Source organism: Parasteatoda tepidariorum, chromosome 7, assembly GCF_982258835.1.
Source record: "Parasteatoda tepidariorum strain Cologne lab strain chromosome 7, Ptep-v5.0, whole genome shotgun sequence".
Lineage (NCBI taxonomy): Eukaryota > Metazoa > Arthropoda > Arachnida > Araneae > Theridiidae > Parasteatoda > Parasteatoda tepidariorum.
The window spans coordinates 47542178-47569060 of record NC_141761.1 but is presented as its reverse complement, the minus strand read 5'-3'; the positions used below and the strand labels follow the sequence as shown (position 1 = coordinate 47569060).

At 30.1% G+C, this 26883-nt stretch overlaps 1 protein-coding gene across 8 annotated transcripts in view; it reads left to right on the top strand.

Annotated features, from left to right (window-relative positions):
- The window catches only part of LOC107445918 (uncharacterized), a 227196-nt gene that overhangs the window by 161715 nt on the left and 38598 nt on the right, over positions 1 to 26883 (top strand). For all 8 annotated transcript variants that reach the window (XM_016060415.5, XM_071183495.2, XM_071183493.2 and 5 more), the window contains 2 exons: positions 23988 to 24079; positions 26065 to 26154. In XM_016060415.5, coding sequence (XP_015915901.1) covers positions 23988 to 24079; positions 26065 to 26154 — 182 coding nt within the window. The remainder of the gene's footprint in view (positions 1 to 23987; positions 24080 to 26064; positions 26155 to 26883) is intronic.

The following is a 26883-nucleotide window of genomic DNA, read 5'->3' as shown; positions in this document are numbered from 1 at the left end:
GAAAAGCAAAGTCTGAATTTAAAGTTTCGGAATTAATTCAAATTAGGAAAGAAATTCAAGTACGAGAATCGTCTATCTACATTATTCCATGATAACGTTAAGAAACAGTAACACTATAATTCTTATAAATCCGGGTAAGTAATAAATAACAAAAAAATAATAAATTGAAATTAAAAAAAATAATCACATTATTATTGACACCAATGCTTAGTTAATAATGTAAGATGTATTAATTGAAAAAATAGTGCGTGGAGTCCCTCCGCGCGGAAGAAGTGAAACTTCGTAATGTGGAAATGAAAATAGGAAGGGGTAGAAATTGATTTTTAGTGAAATCATATTGTTTCTTTAAGACAAACTTTATCAACATTGCTTACGATTCACAATTGATCGCATCTTTTAATTATCATTTTCGAGTGGAGAAATATCTAAATCTATAACATTTACAATGGGATTTTGATAACTAAAGTAAGATACGAAATGTTTGAGTTCTATTTTTTCAATATTTCTTGCCTCAATGGTAGTTCCCCCTGTTGGATCATTCCTACCATTTATCATTTCCATTCCAAATTTGTCTTTAAGGAAGGTTAATAATGTTTCAGATTCAGATAACGAGAAATTCACATTAAAATCTCCTTCAAGAATCACAGGCCGCTCACAATAATAAATTTCTTTACCAGTAACGTCTGCCAGAGCTTGTGAACCTGCAGTGGATAGTGGCAATAAAGATGTTCCGTCATCAATAAACAGTTAGTTAGGATAATTGTTTTAAATCGTCTGCTGATGTAATAACTGCAACTCTAGCTTGTTGCTAGGCAACCAAACGACTTTTTCTTGTTATTAATGTTTTGTTTATCGTTGCATTAAACGTTTAACGCAACCTTGTTGGAAATCGCATTGGAAGTTTCACTTCAAAAACAGTTCAGATCGGATATTCCCACTGCTTCAACATTGGCTACTAATGTAAAATTTAATTGTGTATTTTGTAAATCAGAACTTGATTCCATTTATTTGTGAAAATGTCGGTTTCGGAAAAAAGAGATATATTGATAAGCGAAAGTCGTTGCTTTAAATGTTTCCGTAAAGAACACGTAAGTTCGCTATGTAGGAGTAAAATTTGCCCTTGTAAAAAATGTAATAGTAAATCTCATCACGAAATAATTTGTTTTGGAACTCCGAAAGGGGAATTTCAATCAGTAATTTTGCAAACATGTGTTGCGGAATTGCATTCGGCAGACAAAACGCAGGAGATAAATATTTTATTTGATTCCGCATCGATGAGGTCATTGATTTCTAGAGAATTAGCTCAAAAGCTTAATCTCCTGATACTTAGAAAATTTATTAGTTTAAACTTTTGGAAGCCGTGAACCTCTAGAAAAAACATTTGATAACATAAAGGCGAGTATAAGCAATAAAAAATATCCAACCCGAAGGTCAGATTTCGAATTATTGTTTTCTAGTATCATAACATGCATCTTTCCCACCGCATAATAAGGAAATAAAGTTGCTTCTTGAGGATTTTGCGTTTACTGATTTATATCTTTCGAAAGGAATAAATTCCTTTCGAAATACATAAATACATAAAAGAATTGACTAAAGATTTGTTTTATGTAAAAACATTATAACTGGGATATCTCATTCAAATTTCAAAAATGATTCAATCATTGAAAATTTATGTTATTGTGAGGAATTAAATACTGAAAATAATTCTTATGATGATATAAAGTTACAGTTATGGGAATTTTTGGATATTGAGAGCTTAGGTATTAATGATAAAATTCAGAATACACTTTTAGAACAAGAAACTTTGTAACGATTTGAACAAAATATAAAATTTCAGGATGTCAGATACGTAGTTAAATTACCATTTAAAGATGAAGTAAACATTTCTGACAATTTTAATTTATCTAAGAGAAGGCTAATTTCTTTAACGTCGCGTTTTAATAAAAATGCTTCTTTGCAAGAAAATTATGCTAGTGTTTTAAGAGCACAATTATCGGAAGGAATAATAGAACCTAATAATGATAAATCGATAGTTCCAAATATGGTATGTTACTTACCTCATCATCCAGAGATAAGAAATGATAAACAAATCACCAAGTTATTGATAGTTTTTAATGCTTCGGCTAAGGAAAAAAATTGCTACTCCCTAAATGACAACTTATTATCCGGTCCCAAAGTCTAAACTCTAATCTTTTAATTTTACTATTAAAATTTCGCGAGTTTAAGATAAGAATAATTGTTGATTGTGAAAAGGATTTTCTACAATTATTAATTGATGAACGCGTAATCTTAAATTTCTTTGATCAGAGCAATTCCCTCCCAAGAAAATTAAAATTTATGAAGTAATAGAACCGTAACTTTCATAGTAAAATCATCAACATTTTTACTGGCTAGAACTATAAGGTATCATTCCAAAAATTATAAAGATTTTCATCCTTTGGCGTTTAAGGTTTTAAATGAAAATTTATATGTTGACGATCTTATTACTGGTACAAATGCGATTGAAGATGGACTAATATCATTCCGGGACTCTAAATTAATATTAAAGGATGCATCAATGAACCTTAGAAAGCGAAGAGTAATTATAAGGAGTTATGCCAAAAGTGGCAAGACACCAAATTTGAAAAACATCCTAGTTAAGAAACAAAACCTTTAAAAAAGTTTTAGGATCAATTTGGAATACTTTGAAGGATAAATTTAATTTAAATTTAAGTTCGTTAATTGATTCTTTGGAAAATGTAAAAAATACTAAGAAGCGTATTACGCATATCATCGAAATTATTTGGTCCAATAGGATATACAGGGTGTCTCAGTTAAGCGTTTCAGAACTTCTAAGAGGGGTAGGGGGCATCCTGACGACTCGAAATCATATAGCAATGTGGGGTCGGAAATGCTTTCCTGCAGCAGTGACGTACACAGAAGCACCATAAAGAAAAGAGACCGTAAGTGAAAAATCGTTTTAATAATACATTGAAAAAAGCATAAGGCACATGGGTCAAAGTAAGTGTTCGAAGTTTCTGCCACCGGCGACAATGCACACCTCACATCTCCGGTGCATGGACATCCGAACATTCTGCAATACTCCAGGCATATCTCGAATTTCCCCGGCAGCTACTGAGATTCTTGCAACCAGCTCCTCAGCATTGTCAACATGGGAGTCATAAACCAGTGTTTTCATATGACCCCAGAAATAAAAATCAAGACATGATAGGTCGGGTGACTGAGGAGGCCAACGCACTGGAAAGCTCGGTTGGAACTTTCGAACAACGCCATCTACCGCGTCAGGAAAGCATTTCCGACCCCGCATTGCTGTATGATTTCGAGTCGTCAGGATGCCCCCTACCCCTCTTAGAAGTTCTGAAACGCTTAACTGAGACACCCTGTATAACAGCATTAACGATTAGAATTAAAATTCTTTTTCAAGAAATATGGGAACAAGGCTTTGAATGGGATTACACATATTATCGAAATTATTTGGTCCAATATGATATATAACAGCATTCACGATTAGAATTAAAATTCTTTTTCAAGAAATATGGGAACAAGGCTTTGAATGGGATAAGGAATTCGGAGATATTTTAAGACTGAAATGGGAAAAATGATATAAAGAAGTAAATGTAAAAGAGAGACTTTCATTGCCAAGAAATTATTTCTATAAAGAAGATAACAGTTCAGAAATAGGGAAATATAAAATAATTGTATTTTGTAACTCAAGTGAGAAGACGTATGAAGCGATTGCATATATTCGATATGAAAGAAATCAAAACTTTTTACGTAAACTTTGTTACTTCAATGGTGTGCGTTGATCCATTGAAGAAGTTGAGTCTACCAAGATTAGAACTGATGACCTCTCTCATAGGTTCCAGATTTTTGAAAACTTTAAGGAAAGTGTTTTAAATGAATAACTATATTCTTTATTCGGACTCAGCCATAGCACTTAGATGGATTCGAGGAAATGCAAATTAGTGGAAGACATTTATTTCAAACAGATTGAGATCCAAAGTTTAACAGATCCTTTCTAATTGGAAGTTCATCAAGGAAAATGATAATCCAGCTGATATCATATCAATAGGATGCAGTGCTAATGATTTGCTCTCAAGTAAATGGACCAAAATGGTCGAAAGCGAAGAAAATTGGCCTAAAGATGAAGAAACGTTCAGAAAAACAGATGTTGACGAAGAAAAAAAAATTATAAGTTATTGAAGTTGATTTTATATATATATATATATATATATATATATATATATATATATATATATATATATATATATATATATATATATATATATATATATATATATATATATATATATATATAAAAATTTTCGATTTTTTTTCCTCCCTATATATACATATATATAGGGAGAGAGAAAGATTGACAATTTTTGAGTTGCACATATAAGTTTTTGACGCGTCAAATTTACTATGTAGTTTTTTTTATCGCGTTTTTCGGTAGTTATCGCTACGAATTTCCAAAGTTTTAAGACTCAATATTTTTTAATACGACAAAATTGTGATGCAATAATTTCGAATTTTAGTCATCACATTTGAAGCTCTTTTTCCATTTCATGAATCCAAATGACTTTTCGATCGTGTTTTCGGAAGTTGCAACGTGTTGTCGGATTTCCACATGTGCTTCTTAAAATACCTGATATTTTAAATACATATTATAACGACTCGCGACAATAGCAATTACTTTTGACGTCCTTTATTTGTGTCAATTTTATTGGAAATTCAAGTTATCTTTCTATCGTTGTTTTCGGCACTACGCATTTCTATACGTTGTCTTGAAAATCCGGATATTTTTAATATGCATTAATCTGACCCTCTAATCGTGTGTTTAAATGTGCGCCAAGCAGGGAGCTTCTGATAGCGCAATTTCAAGTCGATCTTTGATCTTCCCTGAAATTTGCTCCAAGATCAGAACCACTAACCAACAGCTATGGAACATCCCTCCGGCCCGCTCTTGGTATAATGGACAGACTCCTGGTGGTGGGGCACTTATCATAGGGGCTGATAGAGCCATACAGTCCACCATAAGTAGGTTCATAAGTGGACACATCAGGTGTTTCTCTTTTGAGCTTGGGCAAAAGACCTATACAACGTGCACGAGGTGTAACTCTGCTCAGGCTTCTCCCGATCACATTTTACACTGTCTTGGTCTGGAAAAGAAAGACCTCTACTCTAGAGTCCCTTACTTGTATTTGATTTCCGGAAGACTTTCGAGCTCATTGACTTGGTCTAGCCTGCTGCTGACCAAGAGGAATAAGTCAACAACAATTAAATGTGCGCTTTATTTGTGCCATTTTCATCACAAATCTAAGAATTTTTTTTTTTATTATCGTCCTTTCAAAAGTTATTGTTTTGCTTTTTCAAGCAGAATCGAAAATCCTGATATTTATAATTCGGTATTACAACGACTTGCAATTTTCAAACTGAGCAATTTAAAGCACGCAATCAGTTTTTACGTGCTTTATTTTTCTATGATTTCATCTTCAGCATGGATGGGCGATGAAATCGGCAATCTTTCAATCGTTTTTTTTTTTTTTTTTTGAAAGTTGCTAGCATCAAAATAATATTTCAAGTGTTTTTTTCCCCTTTTTAATTTCGATATCTTTAATGCAATATCATTACAAAACGCGAAATTCGAATACGGGTTTTTAACCCCTTCCTTCTCGCTCCTGTGAAAATGACGGGATGAGTTTTCGCTCGCTATTTCTCGCTCCCGTGATATTGACGGGCTGGAGTGTTCAGTAGTAATGCGCCTATAAGAGTAAAACTACTTCATTTCTTTTGCCCGGAAAACATTTTATTTCTCATTTTACACACCATATAGCAGTACCAGGATACTTTTGAGGTAATTGTAAATAGTTAGTTTATTTTAAACTAGATACTAGCACTAATCAAATACGTGTATTTGGCAAAATAGACACTTTTATCACCGTTTTCTTGAAAATTAACCGATCGTTAAGGGGTTAAACAGGTTACTGTTTTTTAAATTTCGTTTCCAATAATTTGGAGCTTAAATAAGTGCTTAAAAACCGTTTTTAGGTTTAATATTCATAAAATCTCTTATAAATCACTGAATATGAATGTTCATAAGTTAAAAATATACTGCACACGATCGCAACTGAATGTTATATCTTATTTTGAGCTATAATGCGTTCTGATTTATTTCAAATCATTTTAAACCCCATGCAATTTGTTTAATTAAAATATTTAATTTGCATTTATTATGCTCAATAAAATATTCATCCGTTTTTTTTTTTTTACTTTCATTCAAGAACGTTATAGTTAATTTATTTTAAAATACGCTTTTAATGAAGAAAAAACTATCATTTTTACCAATATTTTTCGATAAATCTAGTTTTTGATAAAATAAAAAAATATATATATATATACTTTTATTTTGAAAAGTATCAGCTTGGTATTCTTTAGTTAATTTAATTAGTTATATTTAAATAAAAGAATTTCATTTTATGCAAATATATTACTTATGCAAATATATTACTAAGTTGTCTGATTAAAATAATTGTATCTTAAACACTGATGTTTACGTTAAAACTCTCATAATTGCCGTCAACAATTATAATAGTTTTATGTTAACATCAGTAGCTAAATAGTTCGTAGCTAAATGCTAAATCAACGCTAAATAGTTCGGCACTCAGCTCTTAATCCAAAAAGGTTGTGCATTCCTACGGAAATGAATTACAATAAATATTTTTTTTTTCTATAAGATATTTTTATATCCCTTTACATTAACCCTTAAATAAACTTTGAATATAATCACTATAACATAGTGAAATGTTCCGCACATTAAGATAAATTTCATTTTAATGTGATCATTTTGTACTTTTTCTAAATTTCGCCTTTATATCGCAATTATTAATTCCTTAATAAATAATTTTTTAATAATTTAAATTAAAATTTAGAAATTAAAGTCTATAAATTAACATAATGAACGGCAAAATACATCATAACTTAAAGACGTTCTTTGTTTTTGAACATAATTTGAATTGCGCCTTTAGACAATTGTTAACTTATATAGGATTCTTTGTCTTCTGGAGAGCTTTATATGATGCTTTATGATAGTGTTCAAGTAATTAATATTGTTGTAAAATAAATGCAATTATTACTTTCTCTGTGAAAACACGTTATGAAAACAGCTTCAAATTTCATTTTGAAAATCCGTAAATAAATAAATTTATTAATCATTGAATACATTTGTTCTAAATGTAAGGAAACCTTTAGAAATTCTATTTCAAATGTTTGAAAATTTTACAACAAAAAAAAAGAAAAAGAATGAAGTAGAATTAATTATGGAGAAAGCCTAGAAATCTTAGGAATGAAATTCTGTTTTGACTGTTGGTACAATTCTAAAAATCTGGATTTTAGATAAAAAATATAAAATCTTTTAAACTGCTGTTTCGGAATAGGAAAGAAAAATTAGGAAAAATAAACATGTTTTCTTTTTATTTCCAAATTCGCTTTGCCTTACCTCGTAATCTAGTCACTCATTTATTTTAAGAAGATACTCTTGGAAGATTGCCAATTATTATGTCGCTCTAAAGAAACCAAACCTTGTCCCCAGACAAACACTTACGCTTAAGAAGGTCAAGGTTTCATATGATAAAAAAAACAAAGGGATAAGACGCAATGTATTTATTATCTCATTAAATCGCTTCTTCCATTTATTATGAAGCTTGAAATATTTTAACTTATGTGAACTGATTCGTGTAACTGCGCTCTTTGTATGCTCATAATCAAAAGTAGAAAATCTTAAAGTATTTTGATTAAGCATACATGATTTTCAAATGCATTTGTGTAGTAGTTCTAGATCGTGGTGGATTCCGATATGATTTCCACTGCCTGAAGACAAGAGCCTTGAAAAGTTGTTGTTACATATGGGTTTATTAGAAATATTAATCCATATACAATGTTCAGCTTTAAGTGGACATAAACAAGGAGTAAAAAGGAACAGAATTATATTAACAAACAAAGAAACACATGACAAACGCATATTAACACAAAAAGAACACATAGATAAAATTAAAGTAAGAAAAAAAATATATACAGTGAAGAATGAGGAGTAGTCTTTACAGAGAGTTCATGTGATCTCTGGTATCTCAGTAAAGTTTACAGAGATTACCCCGCTTTTGAGATTGTTTGTCCTGTAAAGGGCATACAAGCAAGTGGTCTGAGTTCATGGTTCCCGAATTGCAGATTTGGCACTCACTAGATGGAAGGATACCTATTCTGTTGAGGTGCTCTGCCAAGCAGTCATGGCCTGTTGAGACTCTGAAGTTTGCCACAGCCTTCTTACGAGGACTGTGACACAATTTCTTTCAACTGTTTTGGATGTTAGCCCAGGGTTTTCTGGTGGTGTTCCCTGCTTGAACGTCAAAAGTGTTCCCTGCCTGACTGAAATCTCTCTCTCTATTAAAAAAGGCAGTTTCAAAAGTGAGCAAGCTATATCGAAATGCCCCTAATTTTATTAAATAAAATCTTCATCATCCATGCTGATAAAGATATTTTAACAGGAGCCTATTTACATTTTCCTTTTATTTTTTTAACAAAAAAAAAATAATATTTCTGTCAAATATATATTTTTTTATTGCCTTCAAGTTCACATATTTTATTCTCTGAAATAATTTATTTATTCTTTAACTCCTTACACTATTTTCACTCGTGATGAAAATTTCATGTCAAACTTGAATATCACGAGTCTTTGCTCGTATTCGACAATTCGGGCCAAACATGAATATCACGAGACGTACTCGTGGTCTTAATCTCGGGGCTAAATGAGAAAGTCTGAATGGGCTCTTATCTCTTCTTTATAGGAATAAGTATTTTAAATCTTGTCTCCTAAAACCATTGGCATTAAAATTTAAAGCGCTGACTATAAATCCTTTTTCGTTTGTTTCGTGGTCTTTAAATAACACTGCTTTTCTCTGCCGCTTATTAGAAGTATGTACGAGGAAGTTTTTAAAAATATATGCTGATTTTAATTACTATGATTAATTTATCTGTTCATTGTTATGTATCGCATGTTATTATGGGAAGTAAATATTAAATAGGGGGATATCAGGAAAAAATGATTCCGCCGAGATATTAGAGAACTTTTGCGTTGCGTTACGGTTTCCCGTTAACATTAACGCAAAGACTAATTAAGTTTAACAGCGCATGCGCGAAACTTAACGTTAAAAAAATAGCATATTCCTTTAAATACTGCTTTTGCATTACGTTTGGCAAAACCTAAACGTAAACGCTATATCTCAAAAACCGCTCATTTTAATGTATGTTAAATTGATTGCGCTGTGTGCCAGTTGTTTTGTGTTGCCGAAAACTTTTTTCTTCTTTATTTTCTTAATTTTAATTATTTTTTATTTTTATTACACTTTTTAAAATGAATGGTTGTTCGTGTAAAGCTAAGCACAGATGGCGCTAGGGATTTAAAATTCATTGCAGGACTTCCGGGTTACTACTTCCGATTGATTTTTACGCCTAGCTGGAAAAAAAGGCGCCATCAAATATTATACTTGTAGCTTTTATAATATAACTCGTTTTTTAAATTTCAGTGAAACAAATAACATAAGAATTTAGAAAACTCCGAAAGCATGCTATGTCCTGCAAGATGCAATCCGATAAATAACTAAGGGTGATACTTACACAACTGTAGACAAATAACACTCAAAGCATGGAACACTTCATTTATGTTATTTACTAATTTTCTTAAATTTGTTTTAGGCTCACAATCAGTTAGAATTTAAAAATTACAGGAAACTCTTATGAATGGTAAATTTACGCTTAAATTTAAACGTTGTTGTTGTTTCTGATGCCACTTGCCACACGGGCAAACCTGCTTGGTGAAACCGAGCAAATTAAAGGCAGTGTGTGCGTTTCTTTTTTTTCAGTGGCGCCATCTATGGCCAAGAATTCGACTTCAAATTTAAACATAAATCCCATTAATAAAACTTCCTAGAATATTAAGCCTGTTCACACATCGCCTCGTAAGCATGACATAAGCGGAAGGATACACCGGAAGTTTTTTCAATTTCTTCCGGTTTTAGAAAGCTTGTTATTATTTACATTCAGTCATCCACCCATAGGAATAATTTGACGTAATTGGCGATATACGATGTTATCAAATATGGGTAAATAGAGAAATCACTTATGCTAAATGAGTCGCAATGCGAAATAGGCCAGGGTGGATTTTATTTAATATGGAAGAAATGTTTTACTTCTAATATAGTTCTTTTTTCTTCTTTTGATAATTTTTAGTATTTCTTACATAATTTTTGAATAATATTAGAATGAAATGTGAGAAATGTACGGTCATATGTAGTGTGTTTTATAGTAATAGAATTTATGCCAAACATAAATATATTAATTGCTAAAATGTATTTTTATTCACTAGATTATTCTGTAACTTTTTAAACTAAGATTCTTTTTCTTCTTCTTTTTCTTTCTTGTTTGGCGTACTGCATATTCTTCCAACGTTCTAGATCTTTATAAGTTTCCGAAGCTAATACTTCTCTGAGGAGAAATAACTTGTCGGTTATAGCCCAACCTAGGCGTTTTTTACTTCTCCATTTCTAAAATACATACGTTAAATTTAAGCTATTTGTGAGATGCAATACGTTATTTCTGAGCATGCGCAGTATCGCAAAGAAGCAGAAAATAAGGTTATCGTTTACGTAATGCAAACGTAACGCGAAAGCTCTCTATTATTTGCTTTTATTGTCAAATAAAAGTCAAGTATGATGATGACAAAAACGTGTGATGTTTCCAAGGACGTTTTAGCCTCTGTTGAGAGTTTTTAGAATTTTTAATTTCTAATTATACTATAAAAATCTAATCCCACCATCATACATTACCTATGAGACGATATCTTATCTCGTGATTTACTGTAAGTGAAAATGTAACAAGAAGGATGGTCGAGTTTCTCCACTTGAATGACCAGTTAGTTCCTTGAGTTTTTATTCCCTCTGGCAGAAATCCTTCAGCACGGTAGCGGGAGCTGCAGAAAAAAGTAAAGATAACTTTACTAAAACTAAAAGATTACTTACAAAACGTAAAGATAACTTTTTTTTGGTAAGCCAGGTGCAAGGAACTATTTTTTTACATTTTAATTTTGTAATTTTTTTTGTTGTTTTATGTAATCTTTTGTGAACGTCCATTGCGTTCAGTGTTTAAAAAATAAATAAAACAAATAGTAAAAAAATATTGAAAAAAAGATATTGGACTTTTTCATTCCCCCCCCCGGCTTACCGAAAAGGCGCCTTTTTTTGTTAGTTTACTACAGACTTATACTTTATAAATATTTATTCCCCTATTTTATATAGTATCGTTGTTTATTCATATAAAGTTTAGGCAGCATGAGGTTTTTAAGTATAATTTTTAAATACCGTTACAAATTTGTCTGCATACCTGTGAATGTCATGGGTACCGGGTCGCCTGGTATCCTTTCTACCCAATAGGACTTTAAACCTAAGATAACTGTAGGTATAAAAAAGGAACCATTGTTAGAGAAAAAATATCATGAATAAATAGTTTAAACATTTTGACCATCTACTTAACTCTGGTGCGTCAAGTGCATCAACCATAAAAACCAAGTACCTCTGGTGCGTCAAGTTACTTGGACTTTATGGTTGATAAGTACTGAAGACGTACAAGTTGACACTTCCACTCTGGAAGAAGTTCATTACGCCATTAATAAACTGAAATGTAACAAAATGGCAGAACCAGATACTATTCCCTCTGTATTTCTTAAATATGGTGGAAAAACTGTCTATTGCGATAAAGAAATCCTGCCTTCTGAGTGGAAATTAAGTATTTTATGCCCGATACGAAAAAGGATGGTGTACTGAATTGCGTAAATTATAGAGGAGTAAGTTTATGTATCGCTTATTAAATTTTCTCAAATATCCTATTTAATCACGTGTCTCCTGTTTTAGACAGCGTTATTGGTGATTATCATTGTGGATTTCGCAAAGAGATGCCCACAGTTGACAAAGTCTTTACCTTGAGGCAAACTTCCGAGAAATACGAAGAATTTTTTTTAGTAGAAATTCACAATCTGTTAGTGAATTTTAAATAAGCTTATGGTAGCGTAATTAGAGCCGAGCTTCTGAAGACCTGATCAGATTTCCATCAAAATTATGTTCCATCAAAATTAATCAAACTGAAAGCATTTCGATGGTGGTTTCGATGGAAATTATCCACTTCTTTTGAGATTTATTAGGCAGGAAGATACATTAACGTGTCTTCGTTTTAATATAAATCTGGAGATAGTAATCAGAGATGCTGGAAGTAATGCTGGAGGCACTATGTTTTTTTTATTCAGTTAGTATACATTTTGACAAATGCCGACGATGTATCGAATATTGCATAAGATCCATTGTGTGAAACATTTTTGACACTGGAGAAATCAGCAAAAAAATAAATAAATTTAAGGGTGCATGGGAAGAAAAAATAAATTTGTTTTGGTAAAAAGGGAGTGTTTGAAGTGAATTCTTTTAAATTTAAATCTGTAAAAAAGTTACTTATTTAGTATACAAATAAACTATCAAAATGACTCACAAGCCCTGAAATCAGGAAAAATATTATTTCTGGCAATCGCTGCTTCTTGGGATTTCAATAGTGGTCTTAAACCTATTTACTAAAAAGAAGGATAAAGTATGCTGTACAAAGTATTGATAAAATCAGTCTTGACTTATACCTCAGAGATATGGATCCTGACAAAATAGGAGATCTTGTTCTCGATAGTAATAATTTCTGGAGAAAAAAAAATTATTACTAAATTTATAGTGCTTTAAAAGTGCGGATATTATTAAATCTATAAAACTAAGTAGATTTAGATAAGCAGGAAACATAATTAGAATGAGCCCAAAGCTAGCAGCATTGAAGGTTTTTAATGTGACTCCCTCCGACTAAAGACAAAGAGGAAGACCCAAGAAGAAATTGAAAGACTTTGCCATACTGAAAATAAAGAACTGCAGATAAATTTAAGGGAGAAGAACATATTAGGAAAAGCTTCTAAGGAAGGCCCTGGGCCCACTAAGGGCTGTCGTGCCAATGTTTTTATGATGATACTTTGCTTTGTATAAAACTACCTAGAATAAGCATATGCGAAATTAATGAATACAAAATTGTAAAAAACTTTTAGGAAATTACTTTTTCGCATTATTACTAATAATCTCTTGGGCGAAAAATATTAAACAAGTGCCTATATCAGCCAAAAAGTAAATAAACATTTAAAAAGCAAATTGTTAATGAGGCTGCAATACTAAAAAAAACTTAAGAAAATAAATATTTAATTCAAAATGTTATTTTAATAAAGTAATTGCTAAGAAAAAAGATTTATGTCCTCAAATAGATCTCAACGGAATATTAAGTGAATAAATTTTATTACAAAAGACTATTTGCCACTGAGACCCTTGAGTTTTTGTACCGTTAATTGATTTTTTAAAAAAAATATATTATTGGGTTTAGATAATATTCTGTTTTTTATACTTCAATCCATTGTGTCCCTTATTTCGAAAATCCGTTTAATTTAATTCTAGTTGTTTTTAACTCAAGTCGATACAATTAAGTTTTGTGGTCGATAAAAAAAGATATTTTGGCAATGTATTAATTCATTAAATTTAATTTATTAAAGAAGGTATCTCAGAAATATATATTTTTATTGAAGAAATATAAGAATTACACTTATCTATTCAATATTAGAATTACTCTAAACTATACTATGTGTTTATTTTAACGGTAGGCACTGAACACTCGTTCTTTTGCCTTGGAAGATGCCGGAAGTTGCTCTTTAACATTACCTGGTGGGCACTTTTAACCCTTAGTCACGGAAACGACTAAACCCTTTACGACTTTAACCCTTAGTTAGTCACTACCCACACCACCCTGCCACAGATACTCGTTCATAGGGTGGACCACATTCACTCATCACACAACAAAGGACAGAAAGAAACAACCATACCCTGAGCGGGACAGTGGCTTCGCAGCCAGGCACGCTAAGCGCTCGGCACCCGGCCGGCAAACTACGAAATATAAGAATTAACCGAAACTATTCAATACTTGAATGACTCATAACTATACGAAAAATAAAATTAGTATCTAAAAGGTATTAGTATTAGTATCCCCGTATCCTTTGAAGGATCATTCTCCCTCTTATAAAAAGACTAACGATCCCTCGTATGAAGTAATCTGAACACCAAAATTGAACGTCATATTGTGTTGACGAAGCAACGTCAATACAATGACGTGAGTCTACGTCGCACAACTAATTACAGATGAGTACTAAATTCGACTCATATACACCGAAGAGCCATTACATTATGACCACCCTCCATCTATAACAATGGGCTCTCCCAGGTTTTCATGGTTTCTCGCCCAGGAACAATGTTTTCACGGGGCACATTAGGACCCATAATCCTCATAGAATAATCCCTGACGCCTGTAAGCTACTTGAGCATAGTTGCAGACCAGGTTCACCCATTCATGGCAACAGTTTTTTCTGCGGGGGATGGTGTTTACCAACAGGATAATGCACCATGTCATAAGGGTCGAATCCTCGAGGAACATTCCAGTGACTTTCAAGTCATGTTTTGGCCCTTAAATTCACCTGACCTTAATCCAACAGAGCATTCGCGTTCCTACTTTGAAAACCAAATTCGTGCTGCCACGCTACCCCCTCGCAATGTGAGGGAATTGCAGGACCAGTTGGTGAACGCTTGGTACCAGATACCTCAGATTACCTATCAGCACCTTGTGGAATCAATGCCACGGCGGATGCTAGCAGTTTTGAGGGCTAAAGGTGGTCCTACATGTTATTAGCAGGGTGGTCATAATGTAATGGCTCTTCGGTTTATATCTTTATGAAACAGTACAGGTGTTTAGGTATTGGATGAATAGAACTTAAAAAAAGTGTCATTGTTTCAATTTTCGAGGGTAAAAAGCAATAAAAATTAAATTATAGACACGGTCTTATCAATCTCTTAGAAATTGAGGATTATCGTTTTATCCCAAGGGTTTGTCACTAATTCTGCAATCAAGAGGAAAAATAATCTTTACTTATTTTATATGCATCCTTACTTTATATGCCTTGATTTCTCATTTTGTATAGATAATTATTAGTTCATAATTATAATAACCATATATTTTTAATTATGGACATAATATTTTTCTTTTTGTCCGTTATTACATGAACAAAAAGAACAAATATAATTGAAGAAACGCAAAAAATATAGTTATTTTATGTGATAAATGTGGTGGTGTTTAATTAAATTAATACATATTCTGTCTTTAATTTATATTTTTGAATTCTTTTAAACAATTATATAAAGAACTGTCCACTGTGTGTGACTAATTTTTTCGATATCAAGACTATTCATTATCTGAATCAGTCGATAGGGTTTGAAAATCAATGTTTTAGTGAAGATAGAAAGAAAGAAAAACGTTAGTTCCTTTAAACGTTCATTGGATGGTGTTTCAAATAAGCTGTCTTTTAAAGACTTTAATCCTTCCTTTGCTGTTACTGACCACTATATTGATGTTCAAATTTTGAAATGATTTCGTCTACCTCACTTAAATATTAATTTACAATTCTTTATGCGCACTTTTTTTACTTCTTTTTTAAAAGAACTAAAATACGCGCTCTTTAACCCCCCTTCCTTCTCGCTCCAGTGAAAATGTCGGGGTGAGGTTTCGCCCTCTATTTCTCACTCCCGTGATATTTCCGGGCTGGAGTGTTCAGTAGCAACGCGCCAATAAGAATAAAACTAACTCATTTCTTTTGCCCGGAAAACATTTTATTTTTCATTTTACACACCAGGTGGCAGTACCAGCATATTTTTAAGGTAATTGTAGAAGTAGGAAGGAAACTCGGTACTACTGTCCAGATTGTGACGTTGTCCTCTGTATCTCATGCTTTGAAATTTATTACGCAAGAAAAATTTTTAATCTTTATTTGTATTATACGTAAATTTAATAAAATTCTTTTTTAATGTTTAAAACACATATTTTTTAAATTTTCCTTGCTTGGTGAAAAGCCAACATTTAGTCTAATGTTAGCTTTTTCTAAAAATTTAAATTTTTGAAATTTCAAGCTACAAATAAATCAAAAATTAAAAAAGAATATATATATTGTTCATTCGCATATTTTTATATAATTTTCTGGGATAAAAAAAAAATAGGCAGGCACTTTTATGACCGTTTTCTTGAAAATTAATCGAATCGATTAAGGCAACACCATGTTTATACAAAGTCAAACCGTGTGATGTCTCGCATCATAGTCTTCTGATTTCCAGTTTAGCGCAGTAGCTATACTATTTTTTATTGGAAAAAAAAAATTTAGAAGTTTTTTTCTGCTTTGAATATTTTAATTTCTTTTGAAACAAGGTGGTCAAAAATTGGTGAATCAGTAAATAATCGAACAAATTGAATATCTTTAATAGGATTCTATGCACAAATTTGTATACTTCTTAAATAAAAAGTGTATTTACTGTGTAGGTTGAAACTAATTGTGAAACTAAACTTTATCTTTAACTAATAATTTTTATTAATTTTTAATGTTAAAAAAATTTCATATATCAATACAAAGGAATAAAGTTGAAAAATCATTAACAATTCATTACTTTTAATTGAAGAAAATTAAAATAATTAAGTTACAAAAATTTTTGAATAATAATTTTTAATTGATTAAAAATATTAACATTTTAGTTCTAAAAATTACAAAGCACAGAGCTCGGCATCACAGATAAATTCTATTTGTAACATTGAAAAAAAAAATTATTTCTTATTTTTATCCTTCTCTTAAATTAAATGAGACAACACATAGTTAAAATCGGTAACTTTTTGTTAAAATTTTTTAGTCAGCTATATAAGAGAGTTTATCCAGTAAAATGCTTACTAAAGCTAAAAATAAAATATTTTATTCGCGTAAAAACTGTTTTTCCTTTCGAAGGTTTTTATTTAATATAATAACATGAATAATCAAATTTCACATAAATAAATATACTCAATCTAGCAAAAAAGGTATTTTTGTTTATTTAAGTTGCAGCCATTATCAACAAATATTCTAACATAAAGAAGGAGGAATGGGAAATAAAAGGATTGATATGAGGACAAATAGAATTAAAGCAAAAACTATATTTGTTTTTGAATAATGTAAATCTGATTCAAAAATATGTTGAACAAGTATAAATATAACTAAAAATAAGTAACTGAATTTTATATAAGTGGAGTATTGTTGATTTAATAAACCCCCTAAAAAACACTTTATTTATTTGATTTAAATCAGTTATTTTTATTAATATTAAAATATTCATTTCTTAAAAGAAAACGATAGTGTAAGGGGAAATCATGCCTGCAATATGCAAATAGAAACACAGAAATAAATTGAACAGAAGTCTAAGAAAGAACAAAATATAATAAAAAGCAAAAATATTTCTGCAAAATAGCTGATTCTGAAAATAATGTATCATAATAAAAAATTAAGGAGAAAATGTTAGAAAAACTGAAACAAAAAGAACCTCATCTATAAGAATTGAATTATAAAAAATGGTAACATTTTTGTGCCCTTTCTCCTCTTCTACAGAAAAGAAGAAAATTAACAGAACATGTTAAAATTTTAACAACATTTTTATTATTGATGGGGGGCGGGCGATGCTAGATTTAGATATGTATGATTACAAAACTGTACTTAATATACGTAAAACTTTTTTATTACTTTTGAACTTAGTTTTGATTTCATTAAACTCTGTGTAAAACAATCCATAGGAACTGATACATTACTTGTCTACGTAGGAATTTCTGGTTAGCAAAAAGGTATAATTAAAAATGTACTTAGTGAAACTTCATACTTATTAAATCCCTTATAACATCAGAGCTATTAATCTCAGGGCTAAAAAGAATAGAAGGGCTGGTTCACTCCTTTGAAGAAACTCTCGCCGCGCCAATCCTCCGATTTTCTCTAGTGACGTCACTTTGGCGCAAAGCTCGCACTTTCACTTCAAGAACAGAGCGTTCGGCCTTACTAGCTCTAACTAATATTGGAGCATTTCTTTTTGTGACATATTCTAAGACATTTGTTTTTTTGAAACCGCCTCGTTACTTCAACGTATTATTACTAAATAAAAATTTGATATTAAACAATATATAGTTCTAGTTCATTGTCTTTTTGAGATTTTAATTCAAAATATAGATAATCACTTTAATTGATATAGAAAAAAATTAATGTTTGTTGTAGAGCTGTTAGCATGACATGAGAAATATGTAGTTCCTAAGCTCAAATTTATCTTAATTTCGAAAAATACCTAATAAATTTTAAAACTTTACATTAAATTTATAATTTTCAGAATTTACTGAAAAGGTTAACGTGTATTTCATTCAGAAAAGGTTCATTTTGAACTTTTAAAACTTGGAAAGTCTCTAATGTAATCTAAGTTACAAACTATCAACATCAGGGGGCTGATTTGTCTCTAATATAAAAATGTGGGTTTTGGGGCTCATATCAAAAATGAAGGAACAATATAACTAAGGACTGTTTGGAGATAACACGAAACTGTATTTTTAGGATTAATGTCAGGCACCATTTTAATATATCATTGCTTTTTGGCCGAAAAATTGATAATTTTTTTTTTATTATAAACACATGAACAAAATAAAAAAAATTATTTCAGTCTGTATTATTAGTTTGATTCATCGTGAAGAAAATAACTGCCGAATTAAAATTTTTGTCTCAAATTTCGGCAATATTCTTCCATATTTTGAAATAATTATTGTTTTACTTAAAATTTAATATTAAAATGATAATACATTTTTAATATAGTTAAAGAGGTGATAGATAATATTTTCTCTCTATTATATAACCCAAATCACTAGTTAATATATTAGGAAGTTAATTTATAATTTTTTTTAACTACTCCTGCAAATTTCCAAAACTTTCCAAAACGTGATATAAAGATAAAAATCACTAATCTTGCAGTATTCTTAAGTATATTTGAAAAAAGATTCTTTAGATATTTTAAGCTTGAAACCACTTAACAATTGGTGTTTTATATTCAGAGATGATTGTGCTGCGGAAAAAATCCGGATTTCCGGATATTTCGTTAAACGCGATCCGGAAGTTTCCGGAAATCCGAGGTCCAAAAGTTTCAAGAAATTATTGATCACATTTATGTATTAAAAAAAATTTTATGTTTTATTTAGAAATACTAGAACTCGAATTTATACTTGGCATCTCTTTCATTTGTAAATATTTTTTCTGGTAGAATAATAAATGTGATTAGAGATAAAAGTAAACTTATGCATAACTATTAATATAAATTATGCTGCATATAATTTATTTAGAATTTCATGTTTTGAAAATATCAATGATTTAAATTTATAAATACGTTAATTTTTTGCATTACGTAATTAATCATTTTATTGGAGAAATTTTCAGGATTTTTGAGTTCGGCTCACAATCACCCCTGAATATTAGACAATGCGTTGAAAATAATTTTAAACAAGGTTTTATGTTGATTCAATATTTTTTATTCATAAAAGTTATACAAAACAACAATACGGATTAGAGATGCAACGGATATCCGGCAGGCAGTATCTATCCGGCTAGCAGGCCGGATATCCGGTTATGGCCGGATATTATGATTATCCAGCAGTAACATTTGGCTCGAAATATTGAGTAGAAAGGTAAAAATGAAATATATATTGATATATAATTCATCACAATGATGGTAGAAAATGTAATTTTAACAGAAAAATCAATATTCTTTTCAAATATAATTTTTTTTATACTTATAGTGTTTATAAAAAAAAGAAATTATACTTAAAATATGTATTAGGTTTTAGTTTTTATCTTGGTCACGCCTACAACAGCTATGTTATACTAACCATTGATATAAATATTCTTAAAGTATGTTAGTACTTTGAAAGTTATGTAATATAACATATGTAGTATATAAAAATATGGTATACAATTACAACAGAATATATTTACTCTACGGATATACATATTTATTATATTATAATTATATAACAGCCAACATCTTTGATTTTTAAAATCCCGACCGGGGTACCCGACTCTCCCCTAAATATTAACTAATAAATAACTAATTTCATAAAAAAAAAATTTCTAGTTTCACTTGATTTAAAAAATTGAGAAAAGATCTGAATGGTTGGCAGTTATATTAAAGACAAATATTAGAATAAAGTAATAATCGATCTGAGGATCAATACTCAGTGCAGATAACATTCTTCAACTAAGTGTTATTTACATAATAGTTATTTATTGATATTCAGAAATTTAAAGTTAAGTACTTTTAATTGAAAGTTTATTTAAAAGAAATATATAATCATATAAGCAAAAGAAAAATGATAGTTTTGTCTAGTCCAATTAAATATGAATACTTATTTTAAAAAAAGTACTGCGGCCAGATACCGGATAACCGGCTCAAAGATTGACCGGATATCCGGTATCCGTTATCCGGCCAAATTAAGATCCGTTGCATCACTAATACGGATTACAGTATTTTTTTATTCGACTCAGATTCAACAGCTAAAAAGTAATAGTTAAAGTTTACATTGTTTCCTATTACTCCTACAGACCAGGGCTAAAGAGAATACAAGGGCTAGTTCACTCCGCTCTTAGAGCTGAAGCTACGATTTCCCTCCTCATGACGTCACTGTGTCTACAGATCTCGGAGATCGCAAGCAAAGATATGATAACTTTGCATCTTTCTCTTGTAAAAATAAGTTGGACTTTTTCTGGTTATTAGCCTTCAAACTTTACGTAATTAACACATTATTTCCGTTCATAAACATAGTTAAAAAAAACTTTCTTGTTTATTATATTAAAAAAATACCATTTTAAACTTATAAAAATGTTTTGCTAGTTGGTGAAAATGACACGATAAATACTTTATTTTAAAAAGTTCAGTTTTAACTTTAACTATTAAGAAAAATGAAGGCATATATCGACACTTTTTTTATCTACATATTCTTTTATAAAGATAAGTTAAGTTAAATTTAGAATCCCTGATTTTAAAATATGTCGTTAATAGCAATTTGTTCATACTTAATCATTAGGAAACATCAACCTTAAACGCTAATTACTGAAACAAAATAATAATTTAGGTTCATAATGACATCAGAAATTTTACAATTGTTTATAGACATTTAAATTTACGATGATATAATACATAGATATTTAAATTGAAGAGAATATAATTTTTTAAAAAAATCATAAATATTTAGAATAACTACATTAAAAAATATGTTATGAAATTAGGAGAATTTCAACTATATACTATATATTTTATTTATACTTTTTACTTACATTTTAATTTTCTTTGACTTTATCTATTTTTTAATTCTTTTCACCTGCCTCTCTTTATGAAGTAGCGAGGCGGTTTCTATTTAGATAATGAATTTTTATAAAAGTTCTTTACGACAGAATAAACGTATTGCGGTTTTATATTAACTGTGTCATTTCGGAATCCATTCTTTACATAGTTGTTTATTTACTTTAGAGAACACGCGAAAAATTATACTTTTTCCTTTTGTTTTTATATCAGAATTTTTGCAAGTTGCAATCGCGCAAACTGGCATTTAGATAATAGTTTTAAATTCTTGTAAATTCACTGCAAAAACTGAGGAAAGTCATTATAGAAAATAACAAATGTCTTAGAATATCTCGCAAAAAGAAATGATCCACTATTAGTTAGAGCTAGTAAGGCCAAACGCTCCGTTCTTGAAGTAAAAGTGCGAGCTTTGCGCCAAAGTGACGTCACTAGAGTGACGTCGGAGGATCGGCGCGGCAAGAGATACTTCAAAGGAGTGAACCAGCCCTTCTATTCTCTTTAGCCCTGCCTACAGACGCGATTAATTCAAACATTTTATTTATTAAGCAGTAAAAGTTTGCTTAGTTTTTTCAGTTATTTTATATTAATAATACCATTCAAAAAAGTCTGTTTTAAAGTTAAGATGTTCTATTGCGTAGCATAAAAATTGGATTTTAGTCATTTATTGCTGGCGGCGCTCAGAATAAAAAGGAAACAGTTTTGACCTGCTGTAATGACTTTAATATTAACTTGGTACTCTTGGTTGAGAATATTAATAGGTTCTATATCTATTGCGTGGTCGTTAAATTTGACCTTACATTCATTCACTATGAATAAGATTCCGTGATATCAGCATTTTTATTTTAATTTTTATTATCTCTCTTTCTTTTCTCTTTTAGTTTTTTGGACCTTAAACTTTAGACTATCTCTACGATATTATGTTTCAAATTTTGTGTATTTTTTTGAAGTTTTATGTAAAGACCGAAATTATTTTAATATTTTGGACAGGCAAGAATAATTTTGGTATTTTGAAAGCTTTCAGAAATGGTCCTGCTCAGTTTTATGTAAAATTTGCTTTGACAAGTGTTTAAGATAAACATTAAAACGTTGGTACTTCTCCAAATAATATCAGTTTCTAAAAATTACCTGAGGGAATGTGAGATCCCTTTTTTTTCCGAAGGTGATATTTTTTTTACGTCGAATTGTTTCCAGATAGATACTTTAAATTTGAGAATTTTTATTAAATAACTGCTAGATGCACAGAATAATCTTTCCTGTTTGTGAATCGTAGTGTTCATCTTACAATATTCACTTTACTTGAATTATTTTTCTAAAAATTATATGTAAGAAAAATAATTTAATTCATATATATTTAAATAAATTATAACATTAGATAACAGCAAAACACACTAAATAATGCTATTTCCTATATGAGTCGCTCAGAAGCCAATGCGGTTAAGTCCAAAACATAAAAATTGAGAAAATTAATATTTTTTTATACATTAGTTTTTAAAATTCTTGGTTTATTAATTTAATTAGAAAAGTGTATAAAGTCTTTTTTCGAGGTGTAAACTCTGCAAAAAAGCGAGATATGTACTGGGTGTGTCAATAAAAACGTAAGTATTTATTGAATTAATGACAGCATCTTAAAAATTTTAGGACTTATACCTTTTGGCAGCTGAAAAAGATAAGAAATTTATGTAAAAATAATAAAATAACATTTATTGTCATAAGTTTTATGTTTATTCATCACAACAAACATCATCTTCTTCCGAGTTATTTAAATGTAAATCTTGATCTCCACGTGTTGTCCTTTATGTCCTGTAAAAGTCGTGTTTAATTGGAGGTATATACTTTAATATTGGAGGTAAGGAGGTAAAATATACTTAATATTGGAGGTATATACTTAAATATTGATAAAAGGTGGACTTATTCACAATGGCTTCTAAAATTATTATACACTATATTCAGAAGCTATTAAAGAAAGGCTGTCTAACCTAGAAAAAAGTAACCAACGAATAAATCCTTTAATAACTAAGGAGATTATTATTTATTTCATCAAAATTTCCAAAAATCAGAAAATATCAAAAAATGGACTTAATTGCATTGGCTTCTGAGCAGCTCATCGTAGTGTTCATCATTTAATTTTTACTCTACATGTTTTGTTTTTAAATTTTATGTATAAAATAATTTAATTCTTATATTATTAAAGTTTAACATTTTGTGCGTAAATGTTTTCTTTTTAAAAGTAGGAAAGTTTTGATAATAATGTAAAACAATAAGTATATATTACTTAGTTATACTATTAAGGGGACCGGAAAGTAATGTCGTTTCGATGCATTAATTATTTGTAAGTCTTTGAAACTAATTCATTTTTTTCGATTCATTTTCGATCCGTCATTAAAAGGTTGTAGCTAACAAGGATGAATACATTATTGATTAAAAATAAACTCTTGATAGCAAATATCAAATGCACCGAAACAGCATTACTTTCCGGTCCCCCTAATATCAATCATTGCATATATATGTTGTTCTTTTATAACTTTTTACCATTTCAGACCGCACAAAACTAATTGCTAAAACGAAACAAAAATGTTTTGCACTAAAAGGTTAAAAGAGCTATCTTTGTATTTTTAGGTTGCTTGAATGCAAAACGTTTCAAGTCTGCTGTTGTGAATTACCTTGATATGCATCATTCTTTGGTTACGAACATGGATATATTAGAAAAAGTATTTAACATTTTTTTATATTTTATTATTTCTATACACTGTAAGAGTATTTTATTTAAAATCCATTCTGCATATTATGTGAGGGAATATGTTTTCTTTCACGAAAAAGATTACTAAGAAATATGTCGTTAAAATATGCTATCCTCTGAGTTTAGTTATTTTTGAACAACATATGGCCATCACAAGAACTTCTCTATCATCAGACTCGCGTGCTGGTAGTTGCTTATCCTCCACTGTCGGGTATTTACTTAGGTTGCGAAACGACATATGGCCATCACAAGAACTTATCTGTCACCAGACTCGCGTTCTGGTTGTTGCTTATCCTCCAATGTCGGGTATTTAATTAGGTTGCGAAACGACATATGGCCATCACAAGAACTTCTTAAAAAACTTCTAATAATTATAAAATTTATTATAAATGGTTATTATTAAGGCCCGGATTTTGATGACATTTGCATTTTTTTGCATTTTTTGCATTTTTTGTCTTTTAGAGCATTTTTTTAGATTTATAGGGCATTTTTCTTTAAATTTAGGGACGTATTTTGCATTTTAATACATTTTTTTAAGTTTTCTGTTAATTTTTTCCAATTTTTATAATTTTTTATCAATTTTCATTATTACACTGGCTTCTAAACAATGAGGAAAATCTATAGGATATTAACAGGTGAAGCAAATTCTTTTCAAATTGAAGAAGAATTGTCAGTAAGTGAGACCGTCTTTTTCAAGTACACACCTATAACATCAGTAGACGTTGAAAGAAGCTTCTGCAGGAATGAAAATTTACTTTCAGACAAGAGACGCTCGTTTACATTTCAAATTATCAAAAAACATTTAATAATCCAATGTAATTCTGATTTTTAGTAATATTATGAGATGAAAGTTGTTATATCCATTAAAGTTTCTATACAAAATAAAAATATTTTGGTGTCAATATATTTTCCTTTTTTTGTTATTTTAGGATATAAAACATATTTTTCAAACTTTAATGAACGTAGAACAAGTATTGCATTGCTTTATATTTTTTAAATGACTCATTATAATTTTAAAGAGCAAAACATTTTTTTAATTCAATATTTTTACTTTATTTACGGCATTTTTTGCTCAATTTTTGCATTTTTAAGGGCATTTTTTGCACTTTTTAAGGGCATTAGTTGAGATTTTTTAGGTCATCAAAATCCGGGCTCTAGTTATTATGAATATTTAATACAAATATATTATATTTTATTTTTTTTATAAGTATAAAATGATGCTAACATTTTTGAAATATCGTACTTCGTGAGCAAAAATGTTCAAATTGGATTTTTTTAAAAATCTATCCACAGATTATTTTAATTTTTCGATTTTTATTATCTAGGAACATTGTAAATTCAGAATCTCTTCTAATTTTCTAGGTGTAAGAGCATTTTATTTAACTTTGGTTAAGGCGCACCGTGACAAGTCTTTATGTATTAATTCATAGATAAGAAATTGATTCTCTTATTAATTTTAAGACTTAGAAACCGTTCTTTCACAAAGAGCCCTAAAAAGTCAAGATCTCAATTAAAAGATTATTTCCTAAAGTTAATGGGTAATAATGCTCAGAAATATGCTCATTAAGGAAATCCCAAAAATTCGAAATCTGCATACCATCATCTGTTAAAACGAATCAAGATGGTTAAATTTTTCCTTTTGGATGACGTTAGATTACGTTAAAGATTTTTTGCAGCCCAATCCCCATCAAAATCCCTGAATAAGAGAAGGGACAGACCAATTTCGAGTGGTTTTTCGTGATATAACTGCTAGGAAAACTATTGCCCGAATGATCCAACCCCTAAGACCCTGATTGGAGAAACCTTTTCCTTAAAGAATTTTTCATAAGATACTAAATAAAACTTAAAAGAAACCAACTTATGCCTCGTATATGGAAGTTACTTGTATTTTCTTTTAATATATATATATATAATATGTGTATGTATGTATGTATATGTTTTATTTTTTTCTTTTAGTCAATAAATGGTTTTATCATTGCCACAACATTTACTGGAGTTGTTTTAATGTGTTCAAGGTACTCAGAAGAATTCATTGGTTACCAAAATGTAAGTGTTATACATTTGTAGTTTCAATTTGAAAATTAAACTCTTAACATTTCATCTCCTATTTAAATTTGTGCTCTGGAAATCTGTTACCTGATGTATGTGTGGTTCATTCAAATGAGTAAATTATATATTGCTATAATTTTTACCAATTAATTTTTTATACAATGCTATCAGAAAGCACGTACCACATGCTTTATTAATTTTTCTTCTAAGCAAGTTTTGTTAACAGATGAGTCAATTTATTTTTTCGTATTTTATATTTGCGTGTTTGTATCTTCTTTTTTCATTTCAAAATCATTTACAATTACAGAATTATTATTATTTTTTTGAAGCATATATAAGAGCATATTTTTAATCTTAGGATTATTATCTTAGATCTTTATAGTAAGGAAATGCATCCCGGAGAATATATATATATATATATGAAGTAACGGTGTATCCACACCGATATTTTTTAGTAAATTAAAAATCAAAGCAGCATGATTAAGGAGTCCAGTTTCGGTATATTCTTTTATTTTAATAAACGATGGTGAAATAGCATTTTCACCCCTCTCCAGCCGGAGAGGGAGAGTTTCAGTCAGATCTGACGGAGTTTAGTTGGTAAACATTATACACCAAAAAGACACACAAAATCATTGCTCCTGTATTTTATAAGATGATTAAAAGTTGTGAAGAGGCCAGTCATTTGCCTTCCTTGTGTATTCCTACGCCTCATCAAAATTATTTATT